The following is a 19,467-nucleotide window of genomic DNA, read 5'->3' on the forward strand; positions in this document are numbered from 1 at the left end:
ACATCTCCAGTCCCTTCTCAAGAGCCCACAGGGCCCAGGTCCTTTCGTTGGGGGAGTGGAATAGGGAAAAGAGCAACGCAGGGACACGGGCCCCACGGAGAAGAAGGACGAATATAGCAAGAGATCTGGAAATGGCCAGAGGCTAACGCAGTTGCAGGGGGCGAAGTGGAGAGGTTGGAAAGGTGTGCTGATTCTGAAAACTCTTTCTCCTTCTGGGATAAGTCCCCGAGCCACCTGGAAGGTGTACGGATGCCCACCGGGCGGGCACTCCCCGCGCTTGCCGCGGAGGCAGAGGGTGACTTCGCGGCAACCCCGAGCATTTGCGGACGGCGGGGCTCGGAAAGTCAAGCTTCCCGTGGCGCCCCACAGAGGGTGGGAGCCAGGTGGCACCGCCCCTCCCGGACGCGCGTCGAGCGCCCTCTGTCACCCCACGCAGCCCTGCCCGGCGCCCAGGGAAGAGCGGGCCCGCCCAGGTGCGCCGGGGGTTGGGCCGGAGTCCGGAAGGTGTGCCGCCGCGTCCTGGCTCGTCCCCCTCTGCCTCTTCCCCGCGGAAAAGTGAAAGTGTCTGCCAGCCGAGGTCGCGCATTGGGGGGCGGGGCCGGCGCGGACCTGGGAGCGGGCGCCGGGTACTCCAGGGGCCATGGATGGGCTCGGCCGCCGCCTCCGAGCCAGCCTGAGACTGAAGCGCGGCCGTGGGGGTTAGTGCCGGGCCGGGGCGCGCCGGGGCGAGGGCGCGGGCACAGCGGGGGGACCGCGGGCCAGGACAGGAGGTGACGGGGACGAGGGGCCAAGGCAGGGCGGTGCGGAGGGTCGCGATCGATCGGGGAGCAGTCTGAGGGGCATTCCGGGAGTGCTGGGCAGGGGTCAGGTGAGCTGGAGAGAAAGGGCGCAGGCAGAGGTGGAAACGGGCTGGTGGGGAAGGGCTCGGAGGTCAGAGGAGAAGCCACGCCAGCAGGGGCAAAGGGGAGGTCGCCTGCCAAAGGAAACCGTTGTGGGGCCCCGGGGCCACGTGTCCTACCAGCCAGGAAGTTTGTGGGGCAACCGCAGGGTGCCTGTAGCTCCCGGGCCGCGGCGCCCGCCGGGGAGACACAGCCTCAGCCCCCGGCCGCCCGCCTCGCCGCCCCCGGACTCCACTCGTGGGAGCCCGCGACTTTGCCCCTCACACAGCCGCCGGCCACAGCATTGCCCTTCCCCTGCGACGTCACCCCCCCTCCCTCCCCCAGGGGCGGCGAGGAGCCCTGGAGAGTGTGGCCTCGAGCAGAGCTGGGTTAGAGCCTGCTCAGCTGCTTCCTTAGAGTGTGCGAACCCGACAAGACAAGCCTCCCTTATCCCTTGGTCCCCCATTACAGAAGGAAGAATGATTCCTCCCGTACAGGGTTGTAGGGATTAAATTAGAAGTCAATATTCGTTTCCTTTCTTCTCAGCAGGGACGCTGGGCTTTGGAAGGAAGGGAATTAGGAATTCATTCATTATTTTTTTTCATTCATTCAACTAATATTTATTGCTGCTTACCATTAACCAGTCCGATGGCTGAGCAGCCACAACCCTTAGATACTTTGTCCAGAGGTCCCACCTTCTGAGAAGAAGGGAACCGATTGGAAAGTAAGCAGGGGTCATACCAAGACAGTCCACCCCTTCTAACATTGGCGGTCAAAAGATTGAGTGAGACCCCCTCTTACTCCAAGCCCCAGAGCTGGGGAGACCTGGGGGGGGGAAATCAGTGTTCCTTCTGCCATTACCCCTGTCCCCCACCCCTAGCCCTCGCTGTTCTCCCTGAACACAGGTTTCCAGTATCTATCTAGTCATTCCACCTGTACTGAGGCGGAGAGGTCAGAGACCATGGGTGGGGACAGTTGCCTGGGAGCGTGCGGTGGCAGGAGCAGATGCAGGGTGGGGCTGGTGGCCTCTTTTCTCTGGAGAGCACTGGCTTGGTCTTTCCTGGTCTCCCTCGACCCTCAGAAGCCTGTGTGAATGGAAGGGATCTGCTCCCTGCAGCCCAGAAGAAACATTCCAGTTGTTCCCAAAACAGGGCTGATGACTGTGCCTGATGACAGTGAGGGACTGTAAGATGTGCAGCCAGTATTACCTGTCCTGAGGTCTGGCACCTACCGGGCAGGAGAGTGTGCCTTCTTCATCTTCCATACTATCCTCCACCTTTCCCGGGAGTTCCCCCTCCCTCTTTTGCCCTTTTGGCCCCAAGGCAACTGTGTAGTAGGAGGATGTGTGTGTGTGTGTGTGTGTGTGTGTGTGTATACACATACATGGGTGTAAATCATCTTGGTGGGAGGGTTGGCAGTGGTGGTGGTCCTGGGTCAAGAGCAGCTGAGCTAGAAGAGGAAGGGCCAGCTTTCCAGATCAGGGTTCCAGAAAGTCCCTTCACCTATATTCCAGCTGGTTCTGGGACTTTTGTCAGAGGGCTGTGGGAGGTGCTTCCTGGTGGAGGAACAAGTGTAACCAGACTCCTGACTTCCCTAGAAAGGGCGGTTCCCTCCTAAACTGAAAATTCAGGATAATAATTCCTTTCTAGGGCACTGGGGATTAAATGAGAAGACCCATATTAAACGTGTGTTTGATGGAGGTTTTCTCTTCTGTTGATAACCCTCTTTGAAAGGGGGAAGCCTTTTTTCTGGATTTCTTGGTCCTGAGACCCAAAGTCCAGTAACTTCTTTTGTTTGCGATTGTGAGCTTTGCTGTTCTCTTGGCTCTTCTGATAAAGCACGAAGAAATGGGCTGAAAATGCAACCCAAAGGATTTAGGGAAAGAAATCATTTCCTGAGGTTCTGGAATGCCCAGGGAAAAGATTTTGCTTCTCAAGGTCTTTTGCAAACAGGAGGCATCCACATTTGTGGGATGTTTGGTGTGTACTGCATCCAGAAGGCAGGAGCATGAACATGAAACTCTCATCATTCCCACCCCCAACAGATTCTGTTGTATTCCCCAAATAGTCCCTGAATTACTCTGTGCCTCAGTTTCCCCATCTGTATCAGGAGATGCTTGTTTCTCAGATTGGTGGCGAGGATTGTGCAGCCAGTCTGTGCAGGTTGCAGATAAGGTGTGGTGACAGATCCGAGTGTTCCAGGTCACTGTTCTCACCATTGCAGCGAATGTAACATTCCTTTTTTTTTTGGCTGCATTGGGTCTTTGTTGCTGCACGCAGGCTTTCTCTAGTTGCAGGCAAGCGAGCGGGGGCTACTCTTCATTGCGGAGCGCAGGCTTCTCATTGCGGTGGCTTCTCTTGTCGCGGAGCACGGGCTCTAGGCACATGGGCTTCATAGTTGTGGTGCGCGGGCTTAGTTGCTCCATGGCATGTGGGATCTTCCTGGACCAGGGCTCGAACCCGTGTCCCCTGCATTGGCAGGCGGATTCTTAACCACTGCGCCACCAGGGAAGTCCCTACAGGGATTGAAACATTCTTATTTCCTGTGATCCGCGATCTCCCCAGGAGTCATGGCTGAGCCACTGAGTACTGGCTTTTACTAGTCCACAGAAGCCAGGTCTGGAGCTATTAAGAGCAAGCAGCTGTGTCCCCTATTTCAGCACCACACTTTCTTCCAGAGGTCTATTAATTCTTTGCAGGCGTGGCAGACACTGGCACCAAACCCTTTTGCCTCCTGGCTCCTCTTAGGGGCAGCCTCCTGGCAAAAGTCCTTCTCTCTTACCACGTGCATTTACACACTCAAGGGTTTATGTGAGAATCCCAGGTGATTTACTGCTATTCAGTCTCTCTTCCCCAGCCTCCAGACACAGCACCACTGGAGCCCCAGGGCCCAGCTGCTCTGCTCTTAGCTTGTGCAGAACTGTTGACCTGGACAAACCAGGAAAAAAGACTGAGCAGGAGTGGGGGTGGGGTGGAGATCACCCAGATGCTTTCCACTCCATTGAGTGCCCCTCAGGCTACTGATGCAACCACTCCCCTACTGTAGGCCAGGGAGACTGTCCTAAGTCAGTGCTTCCTACCTGGGAGGAGGGATTCTTTGCTGGAGCCCTGGAACAGGTGCCAGTGAGACAAGTTTGCCTTAGGACATATTGCAGGGGATGAAAGATGCACCATTGTAGATCGTGCTGAGATATCAGGAACTCTCCAACCCAGAGATGGACTTTGCTCTTTATTTCACCACCAGGAGAGGAGGCTTTTAGGTTCCTGTTGATATCCAGGAATTCCTCTTGCTAGAACAATTTCTCCACTTAGGTAATGAATGAGGTCAAGTCTATTGATTTTAATCAGGGGAGGCAGGGGCAACCTTCCTGTGAGGAGTTTTTGGTCCCGTGCTCTTGCTTGCAGCCTTGAAGTCCTGGAAGTCCCAGAGTGCAGCAGGGGGCCGTCAGAGGTTATCTGCTGCCGTTGACCCAGTTAGGAAGTGAAAGGTCAGGAATCAGTTATGGAGATATAAGATCCCTGTCCTGAGGCTGGCAAGGTCCGTGCTCACAGTCTTATGTTATCAGGCATTCTTCACTGTCAAGGGGTTGTAAGTAAACCCATTGCACAACCTTCAGCCCAGAATTAAAAGCCCTTAGCCCAGAAGCAGCTGGGCTCTGGAGGTGTTTGCCTATGACCTTTTCTCTCACCACACCCTGGGGCTCTTGGGAGGAGCTGAGGTCTGAGCTGCAGTGCCAGGATGCTGCCTCTGTCAGTGCGGACGTTCTGCTGCCTTTCTGGGTCCTATCACACAGCCTTCTTGCTCAACCATTGGGTGCATAGGATGGAAACTGCTCTCCCCTATTTGAAAGACAGCACGTGGCTTGGCTTCATAGAGTTGTGGCTGGAGACTGAAACGGCAGCCGCTTTCTCAGGCTTTCTGTAGCCAGTCTGTTAGCGGAAAGGGAAGCACTCCATGCTTTACAGGCCCAAGAAGATGGAAAGACAAGTGGTAGGCGGGATACTCAGGCGCTTCCGCAACTGGCTGCCTCGACACGGAGCAGGTCTGGACTGGATTATCTACTTCTTTTTTCCAGGGTGGCCCTCTTCGATGGGGCTGTTTCTTCCTTGAAATACTTCTTTTTCTTCTTTCTTTTATATCTCATCCTCCCCCTGGTTCCCCATGTGACTGGGCCAGGAGGTTTCCCCTGTTGGTTTTTAGAGCCGGTCATGCCCTCTGTGGGGGTTGGTGTGGTCACAGCCACATGGCCCTTGGTCTGTTCCGATTTCTTGAGTCCAAGTCAACTCGGGGCGTACTGTTTCACTTAGGCAGAGTTTCTGCTACCCTGGGGCCTCGGGCCTCCCAGGTGACCTCCCCAGTATATTTCCTTGGCTTCCGAATCAGTGCTTTCTTTCCTCCTCTTGGCCCCACCGGTGGTTCCAAATCTCCCAGGCAGGCACGGAAACTGCCCAGTTGGCTCTGATCCCGTGCCGGGACCTGAGGTGCTGGGCAGGCTCCAGGGACCTCGGTGTCGGTATGATGGCCTAAAGGTGCCGAAGATGCTGGAGTCTCACATCCTCCACTCAGGGCCTGGATCAACGAGATACCAGCGGGCCCTGGTGTCTTGGTTTCAGGACCTCCCCAGGATAATCTGGGGGAAGTTGTAAAGGAACCAGAAAGGGCCCAGGAGCACTGTCTACCCAACTTTGCCGGAGGGCAGCACTTCTTTGAATACCTCCTCGTGGTTTCTCTCAAAAAAAAGCCTTCGGGGGATGATTATGAGCCCACAATCACGTACCAGTTCCCCAAGGTAAGGATTGAAGGAAGGGGCAATGGGGGACAGAGGATTCGGGTGTTTGAGAGGCGATGGGTGGGGGGTGCCCTCTCCCCACCCCCAGCCCCCCACCCTGCGGGGGCTCGTCTGGAGCTGCCCTGAGCTCCACTGCTCCTGTTTCCTTCAGGCCCAGCCCTGTTTTCTCTTATCACCCACAGAATCTAGGTCTGGCCTCTGTAAGGAACTGACCTAGGCTCCCTAGCTGGGAAACTAGGCTAGTTCTTCTGCCGTTTGGGGGACCTCCTTGTTCTTCCAAATTCTATGCTCAGCCACCCTTCTCCATAGAGAAGCTTACCTTCTGCCAGAGGTCCTTGCAGGAATCCCCTCCCTGGGGTGGGTGAGAGGGAAAGGGTGGGGCAGGCACATAGCTGGTGGCCACAGCCTAAGCGTCAGGCTCCTTCTTGTCTGGTCCCGCAGCGGGTGAAGGGGTGGGGTTAGGGCATCTTTCTCATTAACCCTGACAGTGAGGCGACTGAGCTGGCCGCTTCTCTTTTCAGATGCGGTATCTCTCTGATGTGATCCTCCCAGGAAGCCGGGAGGTCTCTGGGCCTTTCTGTATTCAGCATGGTCCTGGCCCGCTTCCTGACTATGTAGATCCTTAGGGTACTGAAGTCCAACTCAGGTTCATGTAGACTTGGCCCAGGAGGGGCTGTTTCAGCCTTGGGGTTCTTCCAGCCAGACCCAGAACGCAGTCCCTGTGCAGTGATGGGCACAGAGGCATGCTTTGAGTCCCACACCAGTGGAAAAGCTTATTCTCAGACTGCTTCAGAGCCTCCAAAGTAGCCCGCCAGCCCCCAAGCCCTCTCCACCTGCTCCTACCTCCACATCCACCTGTCTCTTTTCCTATTCCTTGTAGCGAGAGAACTTGCTTCGGGGACAACAGGAGGAGGAGGAGCGGCTTCTCGGAGCCATCCCCTTGTTTTGCTTCCCAGATGGGAACGAGTGGGCCCCACTCACTGAGTATCCCAGGTAATCGCTCGGCCCTGGGACGGGGGAATCTGGGATTGGAGGAGAAGGGCGAACCACGTGGTTCCTGCACCCCCCTCAACTGGATTTCTCACCAGCTTCCTTCCTGATGGGGAGGGGCTGGAGTTGATTCATTTCTAAACATCTTGCCTGGGACACCCTGAGGCAAGAGAGCTCAGGTAACCAGGTTAAGCAGTCCCTTCTAACGGAAGGGTGAGGTTCTTTCACTTGTCCTAGGAGCTAGTCACTGTGTTTTGACTGCCTCTGGCAGAAGATGGACTTAGAAGAAGTCCTTTGGCCTCTAAGGAGTCGCTTATATGGCAGAGCCCTTTACACCATGAGTCCTGGAATTTGACTGCCTGAGCTCAAGTTTTGGCTTTACCACTTATGAGTTGAATGACCTTGGATAAGAAACACTCCCTCAGAGTCTCAGTTCCTTTATTTTTAAAGTGGGAATAGTGATTGAACCTACCTCAAAGGGTTGTTTTGAGAACTAAATGTGATGATACATTTAGAGCTTGACACCAATAAGCACTTTAAATAAATTACTGATGTTATGATTACTCTCAGGATTAATCAGCAGCTCCCCTTTACCCTCCTCACCCCCCTCAGCCCTGCTCTGATGCTGACTGCCTTCCTGCTTTAGAATGTAATGAGCAGGGACTTCCCTGGTGGTCCAGTGGTAAAGAATCCGCCTCACAATGAAGGGGACACAGGTTTGAGCCCTGGTCAGGGAACTAAGATCCCACATGTTGCAGGGCAACTAAGCCCGAGACACAACTACTGAGCTCGCATGCCTCAACTAGAGCCCACGTGCTCTGGAACCTTCGCACCACAACTACAGAGACCACTCACCCTGGAGCCTGCGTGCCACAGCTAGAGAGAGAAAACCCGAACGCCACAACTAGAGAGAAGCCCTCTCACCACAACGAAGAGCCTGCACACTGCAACGAAGACCCGATGCAGCCAAAAATAAATTAAAATAAATTAAAAAATCATAAATAAATCTTAAGGAAAAAAAAAAACCTAGTGAGCAAGTGAAAACCAGGTCTTGTCTGCTCTTCCTCAGGGAGACCTTCTCATTCGTTCTGACCAACGTGGATGGCAGCAGGAAGATTGGATACTGCAGGCGCCTCTTGGTTTGTGCAGCTCAGAACTGCCCCCTCCTCTCTGCATCCTGTTCTGCTCCACAGCTGGGTTTGCTCAAGCCTCAGTTGCAAAAGCCAAGGCTCCCTGGCAGAGGTGGTTGTAGAGAGAGCACAGCCCAGTACCTGCTGCCATGTTAGTGCCCTGTGGCACCTCACAAGAACGGGGACACACGCCCCTCCTCACCCACCCAGGGCACCTTTGCTGCCATGCTTTGGTCTCTACTCTCCCCAGCTCGGGGCGAGGCTTCATTCTAACCCGCTCCCCACCCTCTCTATCCGGGCCTCGTTGATTTGGCCCCTGCCTCCCACAGCCTGGCCTGGGATTTGGACAACGAGGCTCAATCCCTGGGCTCTCAAGTCACTTTCATAGCGCTCTCCTCCCTAGCTGTTTCCTCGTCTCTACAACACACTTGCTCTTTCTTTGCTCACCCCTGATAGTGTTGGTGCCGATGCAGGCAGTGTTCGCCCTTGAGCCAACCAGCCCCCTCAAGGCCATTTTCTTTGGATTTCGGTGACCGTTCTGGCCTCCCTGCTGCCTCTCCCATGAGTGGGACCTCTGCACAGCCAGGTCTTTCTCCCTCCAGCCCACCATTCACCATGGATCCCCCAGCCCCAGCCACCAGCCCTGTGCCCCATCAGCCCCAGTTGCATAGAGGCCCTGGGGAGGCTGCAGCACTGAAGGAGCCTGTCCGTCCCTCCCTAGCCCGCCGGCCGTGGTCCTCGCCTCCCCAGGGTGTACTGCATCATCAGCTGCATTGGCTGCTTCGGCTTGTTCTCCAAGGTAGGGGTGGAACGGGAGTCCTCGGGGCCTGTTGGGCCTGTTCAGCCTCCAGGTCCACCTGGCTGCCTGCCCTGCCCGTGCTCCCTGTGCTCCTCCCCCACAGTCGGGGTCAGGCGAGGCACCCCGGGGAGATTCAGGCAGAGAGGTGATTGGGCTTGACTTGGCTTTAGGGAAAAGTAGGAACTGAAGCTAGAGGACTGTCTCCCCTGCAGAAAGCCCACTGCTCCCCGTCTAGTCAGGTAAGAATGCAGCTGGAGAGGGACATGGGTAGAGCTCCAAGTTAGCAATTGGGAGTTCCACTTCCTCATCTGTCAAATGCATGTAATGATCCCTCACCTTCCTATCTCATGGGTTGGTGTGAGGCTCAGATGACATGATACATGAAGAAGACAGAATACTAAACAGATATAAAGACAACTATACAGTGGGGCTTGGGGGACTCCCTCTGACTCCTTCCAGGGTAGAGGGGGAAGTTGAGGTCTCCAGGACTTCTGCTGGAGCTAATTTGAGTGCTAGTACACCTGAGTTGGGATCAGAGAGGAGTCCTTCAGAATGGATTTGGCATGTCTTAGTGGCCAGAAAAGGACATCAGTGTGCTCTGCCCCAGGCAGGCCCCTTGAAGGATGAAGGTAATATACTCCATCAGCCTTGGATTGGGTGGATGGTTCATCTGTGCAGGGTTCTATGGATGAAGGCCATCCCTGGACCTGGGGAGTCTCTGGTGGAAGTTGGAGGGCAGAGTGGCACCCAAGAGGCCCAGCTTCTAGTCTCCCACTTCATCTAGCACAAATGAACATGGTACCACCAGGGATGACGAGTTTACTCTAGAATGACTTCCTGGGGAAGGTAGCTCATGCTGATGTTAGGAGAAAGAAGGAATACGGATCGGTAGAGAGAAGATGAAAAGAAGGCTAGGAGAAAAAGCAGGTCTTGTGCAGGAGATAAACAGCAGACTGGTTTCTGCCAGGGAGGAAAGAACCAGTTAAGGATTGGCGGGAGCAGCCTCACACATGAGATCTCAGGTACCAGCCTGGGAGCATCCCTTTGAGTCATGTTTCCCGTGGTCTTCTCCCGTACAGATCCTGGATGAAGTGGAAAAGAGGCATCAGATCTCCATGGCAGTCATCTACCCATTCATGCAGGGCCTCCGAGAGGCAGCCTTCCCTGCTCCTGGGAAGACCGTCACCCTCAAGAGCTTCATCCCTGACTCAGGCACTGAGGTGGGTGAGCAAAATGGACAAGACCCTCCCTGACTGGATGGGGCGTGTTCCTGTGGCACCTCTCGTCACGGTGCTCCCATTCACCAGGTTAACATGCCGAGAAACTGAGCCAGGCAGGCACTGGGGCTTGGCTCGAATTATTGGCGGCAGAGCTGAAAGTCAAACCCCAATTTTCTGATCCTCCCAACCTGATGCTCACAAGGACCTAGTTACTGTTTAAGCCACCAAGACTTTTATTTATAATAAACCAACCATGTAAGCTGAGGCTCCTGGTACTAGAATGGCCTTTGCCCCCAGCCGCCAAACTGCCACTTTTCCCCATTACCTCACTTACCTTCCTGTGTCCGTCCTATATCTCTACCTTATGGCCTCCACCTGTCTTTCTTATCACACATCCCCACCCCTGAGTCCCCACCCATGCCACAGTGGGGATGCTATTGTTTTAAGACACTAAGCAGACAAAGCAGCAAGTAGAACATTGTTTTAAGAATTCCAGTCCTGACCCCTGGTACTCTGGATAATCTGTGTGTCCTCTGCTTCCCCATATCAGAATAAGGGGAGGGGCTAGGCTTGTTCACTTATTCAAAAAATAAGTTTGGCAGGCTAGCTATGCACCAAGTTATACTATTTTCTAGCTACAAAGCGGTAAATAAAATGAATGTGGTCCCTGACTTCATGGAGCTAAAAGTCTAAAGACTTAAATAAGTAAGCACACACATAAATAATTAGAAATTGTATGATTGTGATGAAAAGAAAACAGGATGCTACATGGGAAAATGAAGAGAAACACAGGTTGACACCTTGCATTAGGTGGCCAATGAAGGCCTCTGAAACATAAAGGAGGATAAGAATGAAGAGAGAAAATATTGTAAATCAACTATACTTCAATAAAAAACTAATAAGGTAATTTTTTTAAAAAAGAGTGAAAGGCAACCCAGGGGAGGGAAGAACCTCCGGCAAGAAAGAGCATGACATGCTTAAGGAACGGGAAGGAGTTGATGTGGGGAAGCGAGGTGAGGCGGGTGGTGAGAGAGGCGGGCCTTGTGGGCCACGCAGGGGATTACATCAGTGTCATCCTCAGAGCGTAGGGAAACCATGGGTGGGTTTTTAGCAGTGGGGAGGCACAGTCAGATGTACTCCTTTGGGGAAGATAGGGTGGAGGCTGGTAGAGACCCAGCTTTCTGGGGTTTGTGTGACTTTTCAGTGTGGTGACTCCCCCCCTCTCTGGTTTCCCCACAGTTCATTTCGCTGACGCGGCCCCTGGACTCCCACCTAGAGCACGTGGATTTTAGTTCTCTGTTGCACTGTCTCAGTTTTGAGCAAATTCTTCAGATCTTTGCCTCTGCAGTGCTGGAGAGAAGAATCATCTTCCTGGCAGAAGGTCTCAGGTTGGTCCAGCCACCGAGCGGGGTCACCCGAACTGACTGGCATCCCTGGGTTCCAAGGAATAGACCAGAGGGTTCTCGAAGGAAATCAGGCTGTAGGACCTGTGTGCTCGCCACCCTCCTGCCACCCTGCTTTGATCTGCACTAAGCCTAGAAAATAGCTGTTATAATTCTCTGTTTCTGCCTCCAAACTTGATCACTGCCTAAGCCTGAAGGAGGTTTGTGATTTAGCTCTGAGAAGTACATGAAGTATTCCCGTGACAGCCCCGGAGGAGACCAGTTAGGGTGGATGCAGACATGATTCGGCTCTTGAAAGGCTGAGGGAGGACAGGGCAGGAAGCCATAGAGTGGTATGGAGGTCAAGCACACTATCCTTAGTGGCAAACACATGTCATTTGTCCATTTATTCACTCATTCAACAAACATTTATTGTGTGTCAACTGTTTACCAGATGCCAAGCATCAGGAAGATACAGACAAATAAGACATGGTCCTAGACCTTAAGGGAATGTAGAATTATCCCCATTTGAAAGTACAGGTATTGAAATCAGCAGAACAAAGTTCAAGTTCTTTTCTTCTACCTTTAGCTACATGGTGTTCCTTAGGTTAGGTTCTTAACTTCTTGAAGTCATGATCTCCTTATCTGTAAAATGGAGATCTGTAGCTACTTCATAACGGTGTGGTAAGGATTAAATGAAGTAATGCACATTAGGTAACTAGCACTCTGCCAGGCACACACTGGTAAGTGCTAGTTGTTTTTCTTAATAATAAGTTCATAGTTGAGTATATCCCTGTATATAGTTGAAACAGAATAATATCATGTCTTGGTCTCTACCTCTTAGGGGCTTCAAGTCTGAGAAAGACATGGGGAGATGTGTGACAGAATAGAGAAGGGAGAAAAATCATAAGACAGTAGAAGGTTGACCTATTTATGTCTTGGGATGGAGAAAGCTGCTTATATTGGGCTGACAACCCTGGTTTTATCTTTTAGGGAAGAAGAAGAAAAGGATATTAGGGACCCAAATGGTAGGCCAGAGGGCCAGGTGAATGTCATGGGTTTTAGAGGAAAGGAAGCTTGGGCAGGCAATGGGGGTCTGTGGGTTGAAAATTCTGTAAAAATCAGTGATAACCAAAAAGGCACCAGTTGTAGGCCAATCCTTGTGGGAAGTGGTGTAATCTTTTGCTTTGGAAGTAGCTCTTCCACCCTCGGCCCTGTAGGGAACTGAGAAGTTTCTGTCACAGCTGGAGCTGGGATTCTGGCCTTTTCCCCCTAAGATCAGTGTTTAGGAAGTGAAGGGGACTCTGGCCTGGACATGGGCAAAGGCCGGCAAGATTCATCTCTCAGGCGTTAACTTTCTTCAGGGAGTCTCCACCACTCCCCACTTCCTTCCTACGCTGAGTGTTTCAGATCTCTGCAGCTCAGGCAGGAAGGGGACTTCCAGTCAGCCTAAACCTTGGCGAGACTCTCAGAGACTCCATCTTTCTAACTCAGGAAGTGCTAGCTCCATACCAAGAGCTGAAACAAGGTTTCTGCCTCTGTGTTTTGATTGGCTTTGGCTTTGGGGTAATTTGGAGAAATGAAGAGCCATGAAAGTTAGTGAATAGAGAAGACAGAAAGGGGGGTTGTGTGTGTGTGTTGGAGGGGCAAAGGGGGGGGGACTGGGGGGAGCTGGGCCCAAGTTGTGACTTAGGCAATAATTACACAGGGAATGCTTTGTTGGGAAGGGTGGAGGAGCCACTTCTGTGGGACTTTCCGGGTAGGAATTGCTGGTCAGGGGTTCCTGGAATCCAGGAATTTCCCAAGCAAACTCAGGCACCAACCTGGTAACTTGAAATAACCACGAGTGGTCAGAGGGAGCTGTGAGAGTTAAAGACTCAGGATGAGACATAAGGAGGAAATAGGCTTGACCTCTCTGCTGCACCCCAATGTTTACACATTTGTCTCCTTAACTACACTGAGTTCCTTAAAAGCAGAGCCAGTCTTATGCTTCCTGGTATCTACATCCTTAACACAGTGGTAAGCACAGAGAAGGGACTCGAACAATGAAGCCATTTCTTCTTCCCTCCCCTCTTTAGAGTCACTCCCCCAGCCCACCCCCCACCCCCCACCCCGGAAGTGAGTTGAGAAGACTAACAGGGAAAAGAAGGATCAAAGAGAGGCCCCATCCTTGATGAGAGGAGCCTCAGCCTCTCCCAGTTTCTGTACCTTTCCTCCCAGCTACAAGTAGGCACAAGCTCTGTGACCGGCATGGCTCCCAGACTTGCTTTTACAGGCAGCCTGAGCAGCTGCTGTCAGTGGTGGGCTGTAGGGGTGGGTCCATGGGGGTGGAGGCGCAGGGAGGCCCCTCTGACTCTCACTCTCTGTGCCCTGTCCCCAGCACACTGTCTCAGTGCATCCATGCTGCTGCGGCGCTGCTCTACCCCTTCAGCTGGGCCCACACCTACATCCCTGTTGTCCCCGAGAGCCTTCTGGCCACTGTCTGCTGCCCCACTCCCTTCATGGTTGGAGTCCAAATGCGCTTTCGGCAGGAGGTTATGGAGAGCCCCATGGAAGAGGTATGACGCCGCAAGAAGAGGGCATGATTTGGAGCCAGGCAGACGTGGATCCGGATCCCAGCTCTGCTACTAACAGCTGGGTGATTTTGCCGCAAGTTGTTTAACCTCTTTAAGCCCGAGCTTCCTCATCTGTAATATCGGAATGACAATGTTCAGTTCCTAGGGATCCTAGGGGGAAAAAATCTGCATAAAGCACCTAGCCTGGTGCCTGACATATAGCTGATACTCAATAAGTGTCTGCTCCCTCCTCCTGAATGATTTCCCTGGGCTTAAGGGGCAGCACGTGGCTTATTCAGGGCTCACCCAACTGTCCTAGGCTAGCTAGTCCTAGTGAGCAGGGCCCAGGTGTCCCATTTTTCTTCTGAATGGATGAGCACAGCTGGTCTATACAACAGCTGGTCTATACAACACACACCCCACTGGGGGCTGTTCACGGTGCTTGGAAGTGAACTGACATAGCCTTCCTGCAAACAATGAGTCTTGAAAATGCAGATTTTTTTTTTTTTGTAGCAAGGGTCATCTTTCTGATTAACTCAGAGCTCAGTTGGCTAATGAGGATATAGGTCCAAATCCCCTTTGATCTCTGTCAGCTTCTTATTTCTTGGCAGTGCCTCCAGATACACCAGAAAGCTCAGTGGTGAAAATAGGCATTAATAACATAAATCTATCTCCAGTGTTGGAAGAACAACTCAAAACATGTGCTTTGCTTGAGTTGTCAATAGGAACTTTCAAGAGATAGCACGTGATTATAATTTCAAGCCAGAAGAGCTACTTAGGTTTGTCTGCACGGGCTAACCACTGACTCCCTCTGTGTAGACAAAGGGCCTACCAAGGGGAGAGGCAGGGCCTAGAAGTAAGCTATTGAAGGCGTGCAACCCACCCTAGTGGGAGGACTTCCTCCATTTACATAAGAAGCAGCTGAGGTCCAGAGAACTCAACTGAGTTATCTGAAGCCACACAGGCAAGGATGGAATCTAGCACAGATAGAACCAAAGCCTTTCTTCCACAGAGTGCTGCTGGGAGGTAAAGAAGCAGGCTCTGTTTCCCTTCCTTGCTTTGCTGGCCGGCTCAACCCTCCTCAGGACTGCTGAGTACACATGCCCTTTGAGCCAGTATTTGCCTTGTGACTAACTGGGACAGAGTATCAGCCCCATGTTTAGCGATGACTTAAAATGCCCCATACCCAGAAGTTATGAAACTTCCTGATGCTACAGCTCCGTCTCCTCGGAAGCTGTGGCTCTTCCTCCACTGGCCTGGCGGGAAGACACCCGAAGGCTACTCAGACTCCAGCTCCTGCTCTCTAAGAGCCTTGGCCTATTTTATTCCTCTGCAGCTGCTCCGTGAAATGGGCAGGGGGTGAGGAAGGGAGAGGGCTAGGGGCCAGGCAAGGGGAGGGGGATTCCCTGACTCCCCACGTCCGCTCTCTGGAAGGGATCGCTTGACAGTCTTTCCAAGTACTGAAAAGACTTCTGGGAACTTCACAAAAAATTTCTTCACACACTCTTACCTCCCAGCCCCTGAAGTAAACAGCCTGCCCTGAGTGAAGGCATCTGAGCCTATGTATACGAGTGGTTTCAGGCCTGAACTAGTTCAACTTTTCTCCCTTGACGATGGATAATTACAGTGCTTGCTCTGTCTCTTGGCACACTTCCCAGTTCCTCTCTTTCTTTTTATTTGGGAGAAGGGAGCATGCAGGGATCACTCACCCACCTGTCAAGACCAAGGGTCACAAACTGAAAAGAGGGACCCAGCAGGCTTTGGGGGATTATGACAAACTGTTGAGCACAGGCCTTGACTAAAGGGGGCAGCTGTAACTCAGTTCCATCTGTATGTGGATCAGTGTTAGAGCTCCTGAGTTTTCAGGAGAAGGCCCAAATCCAAATTTTATGTGAAATTTTCCAATTTAAATATTGGAAACTAATTCAATTATTTAAAACTTCTCTGAGGCAAAAAGAAACAGATCTGTAGGTTGGAATCCAACCAGCAGGATGCCTATTTGTCATCTCTAGTCTGGACTGAAGACCTCTCAGGCAGTGATGGAGCTGATACTAGAGCTCAGGTCTCCCAAGTTCCAGCCCTGTGCTTGTCCTACCTGCAGCCTATAGACACAGGTTACTGCCTTTCCTTCCCTCTTCCTGTTGACCCTGGGCTCATTTCCTCCTCTTGCTGTTTCCTGCTGGAAGGCCCAAAGCTCTGTGGGAGTTTTAAAAATGGAACTCCAGGCAATTGTACATAAAGTTGTTGTAAGCATTAAAAAAATCAAAAGATGTCCATCCCTGTCCTAAAGATGACCAGAGGGAAGGGAGTTGAAGGAGAGTTGTAGGGAGAAAGATGCAGTCCCAAGGACAGCACAACCTAGGCTTGGAAACTGTTCTGTTTGTTAGCAGTATCACCTCAGGCAGCTTAGCTTCTTCGGGTCTGTTTCCTCATCTGCAAAACAGGCACAGTACCTGCCTCTACAGGAGCATTGGGAAGATTAAATGAGATAAAATGTGCAAAGCACCATGTGTGCCATGTACTAAATGTTGCCTATATAGAAGCCATTACCATGATCAATGTTTTATTAAGGGAGTGACTGGCTATGATTTACCCATATTGTATATTCCATCTTCATTAGCGCTCTCCTGTTTCCTGCTTCCTACACCCTCACACCCTTTCCCCAGGAAAGAGGGGGTGGTGAGAAAGGAGAGTATCAGACAGGAAATGAGAATTGAAGGTGCTGATTTTATTGCTACTTGGGCTGAAAGTTACAACCACAGGCAGAAATGGAGAAAGGGGAAGAGATCAAGGTGTTCTGTGTTTTTTTCAGGTCCTGTTGGTGAATCTTTGTGAAGGAACCTTCTCAATGTCAGTAAGTGTCTGGGTTCAGATCCCCTGCAGACCCACCACCAATTCAATTGCTCTAGTCTCATTGATGTTCCACTTACTTTAACAAACTTTAAGTACTTTTGTTGAGTGAGAATCCATGCTAACAAGATTTCTCCTCTCTCAAGGAGCCCATGACAAAGACAGATGACTTCACAAGGCAGTCGGTGTTAGTGCCTTTAGGGCAAGGATATAAACCAAGTACCAGAGGGACAGAGAAACTTGCTAGTGTTTAGAGTCAAAGCTTCTGTTGCTTCTCTTCTATGTGGCCAATTATCTGGGGGGGAAGAGTGGGGTGTAGAATTCATCCCCACCTCACACTCTCTGCCAACACTTCACTCCACACCTCCTCCCTGACTGCTTAACCTCTGAGCTGCCTCTGTTGTCTCCTAGGTTGGTGATGAAAAAGACATCCTACCACCCAAGCTTCAGGAGGACATCTTAGAATCTCTTGGTCAGGGGATCAAGGGGTCACAGAGTAAGTCCTAGGCTCCTCTTATTTTGGCTTTCTCCTAAGAGCTTGAGGGCATGATTCCCAATAATTCCCTTCCAGAACTAAAACAAATTCACTCAGCAGTCCTGGGCTAGTCCCAGAGGCCTTGATTCTAGGGCGAGTATGAGATTTTATTCTTCCTAAGCAGTGGTGAACCCATATCTAGTCTCCCATTTTAATCAGTCAATCAGTAGTTATGAACCCTACCTCACCCCTTCTCCAAGAGCTTTCAGCTTGCAATGAAAGCCACTGGAGGTAAGAGTGGGTAGTTTCATCCTTCCACTATCCTGAGATGGTCTCTGTTCCCTGCAGCTTCTGAACAAATCAATGAGCATGTTTCAGGCCCTTTTGTGCAGTTCTTTGTCAAGACTGTGGGCCACTATGCTTCCTACATCAAGCGGGAAGCAAATGGGCAAGGCCACTTCCAAGAACGGGCTTTCTATAAGGCTCTGACCTCCAAGGCCAACCGCCGATTTGTGAAGAAGTTTGTGAAGACACAGCTCTTTTCCCTTTTCATCCAGGAAGCTGAGAAGAACAAGAACCCTCCTGCAGGTATACAGTGACAGGCCCCTATCAATCCAAGCCCAGAGGGTCACTGCCTCCAAGTCAGGTGTGGCCCTACGATGAAGAGGAGGGGAGGAAAGAGCATTTCTCTCTAGAGGCCCACAAAAATAGCTGTAATCTTACCAAGTGGGGCTGGAAGGAAAGAACCTGAAGCCTAAGAAAATGCCTCCTGGGCTGATACTTTGCAGAAGTTGCTCTGTTCATCAGCCAGCAGGAGGCCGTATGCTCTTTGTTTTAGTCTGGAGCTAATTCCTACTAATTATTATTTGTTTTAGGCCCCCTCTGGGGCCAAATCAAATACCTGTACCTCCAAAGGCCTGTGAGGGCTTGGGCATCCTGGCAGGAATGTGGGTGTAGTCAGGGAGCCTGGGCAGCAGAGAGGATATTCCCGACCCTCACTCCGGAGTTCATCTTAAGTCTGCCTGGCCAGATGAGATGTCTCTAACACATGTATCTGAACCCACAGGCTATTTCCAACAGAAAATACTTGAATATGAGGAACGGAAGAAACAGAAGAAACCAAAGGAAAAGACTTTGAAATAAGAGCTGTGGTGAACAGAAGTGACTAGACCTATAGGCCAGTTGTGGACTTTGGCCCCTGCCAGCATGGTAGGATGTGAAGCTCTCAGCCCCCAGAATCCACAGCCTTCTTCCGAGTCCTGGTAACCAGGTCTTGCTTCAAGTTGGTGTCTTGAGTTTGGGATCCCTGGAATCAGCTTTCTCAAGACTTTGGAAGGCTCTGACCTCTGTGCTCACAGAGCTGGGCACAAAGCTGCCTTTCCTGCAGAGGTGACACCGGGCAGGAAACAGTGGTAGAGGTGTTGTAGAGTCTTAGAAGTTGCTGTAACTGCCCTCTCCCAGGAACCTCTCTTACAAAGTCCTCAAAAGAGAAAGCAGTTGTGGCCCAAAGGCTCAGTTTCTCCACATAAAAGAAGAGGTCTGTGGACATGTGAGGATAAGAATAAAGACGAAAATCTTCTTGTTCTTTAAATGCGTATCTCTGGCTTCCACTATGGAGAGAGAACCAGGAAAACAAGGCAATAGATGTGAGAATAAACTGTGCTAGAAGTAGAGGACCTGGCAATAGTGCCCAGAACTCTGGGACTGTGTTTGGAGTGGTAGAATTACAGGGGTCAGCAGAGTCTTCTAATAGGAAGGGTGAGGGATACTGGTAAAAGCAGCAACAGCACTGGGGACAAGGCAGCAGTTCTTGGTTCTAGTTCGGCATGCTTTCTAGAATCCTGGGAGGAAAGGCTGCTAGCCAGAGTGAAGCATTTGCAGTCGAGTAACTTGAGGGTAGGAATTTCAGTTGACAGAAGCCAGTGAAGAACACTACATTGTTTCCATCAATAGGTCTGTCTGCCCATCACTTCCAGTTTGGAACTTTCCATTTTAGACATCCCACTTCCAACTTCAATATTTTGAGAAGCCCAGTTCAACTCTTTAGCTAAAGGTAGAGGGATCCCCGCATTGACGTTTTTTCTCTTTGAGAAAAGAGAATCAAAATCTTAGAAGTCCAAACGAGTTTAGTAGTCACCTGGTCCATCTTCCCTCTGTATCTCTATGGACGGTTTCTGTTTAAACACTGTAAGGGATGGGAAACTTTTAGAATCATCTTGTTTTTCAAAAATTCCATCTTTTTAATGTGTGTATGTGTGGCTCTCAGAGGCCCCTGCATTCTGTACAAAGAACACACATGTTGTTGGAGGGTGGGATGGGGACTAAGGTCACCAAATTGAAGTTAAAGCCAATATAATTTTATTTTAGGGTCACAGAGACCTACTGCAGGTGGCACATGT

General features: G+C 51.4%; 1 protein-coding gene across 2 annotated transcripts; it reads left to right on the forward strand.

Moving 5' to 3' along the window:
- The first annotated feature begins 484 nt into the window (after window positions 1-484).
- Window positions 485-18,719, forward strand: DENND2D (DENN domain containing 2D). 2 transcript variants are annotated; one of them, XM_061186186.1, is made up of 12 exons: window positions 485-698; window positions 5,492-5,667; window positions 6,548-6,660; window positions 7,727-7,796; window positions 8,509-8,586; window positions 9,666-9,806; window positions 11,046-11,194; window positions 13,569-13,746; window positions 16,556-16,597; window positions 17,005-17,089; window positions 17,417-17,656; window positions 18,135-18,718. In XM_061186186.1, the coding sequence occupies exons 1-12, from the start codon at window positions 641-643 to the stop codon at window positions 18,209-18,211; spliced, it is 1,407 nt and encodes a 468-aa protein (XP_061042169.1). In that variant the 5' UTR covers window positions 485-640; the 3' UTR covers window positions 18,212-18,718. The 2 variants fall into 2 exon arrangements, with proteins under 2 accessions (XP_061042169.1, XP_061042170.1); XM_061186187.1 differs by lacking the exon at window positions 485-698 and adding an exon at window positions 4,833-4,920 and having other exon boundaries at window positions 18,135-18,719.
- The last annotated feature ends 748 nt before the right edge of the window (window positions 18,720-19,467 follow it).

Source organism: Eubalaena glacialis, chromosome 3, assembly GCF_028564815.1.
Source record: "Eubalaena glacialis isolate mEubGla1 chromosome 3, mEubGla1.1.hap2.+ XY, whole genome shotgun sequence".
Classification (NCBI taxonomy): domain Eukaryota; kingdom Metazoa; phylum Chordata; class Mammalia; order Artiodactyla; family Balaenidae; genus Eubalaena; species Eubalaena glacialis.

Bases quoted from the DNA above. Each gene is read 5' to 3' on its own strand.
- DENND2D (XM_061186187.1), top strand. From the start codon at position 4,833: ATGCTTTACAGGCCCAAGAAGATGGAAAGACAAGTGGTAGGCGGGATA. The intron at 5,668-6,547 runs GTAAGGATTGAA...TATTCCTTGTAG, and splicing joins TCACGTACCAGTTCCCCAAG to CGAGAGAACTTGCTTCGGGG. The intron at 17,657-18,134 runs GTATACAGTGAC...CTGAACCCACAG, and splicing joins GAACAAGAACCCTCCTGCAG to GCTATTTCCAACAGAAAATA.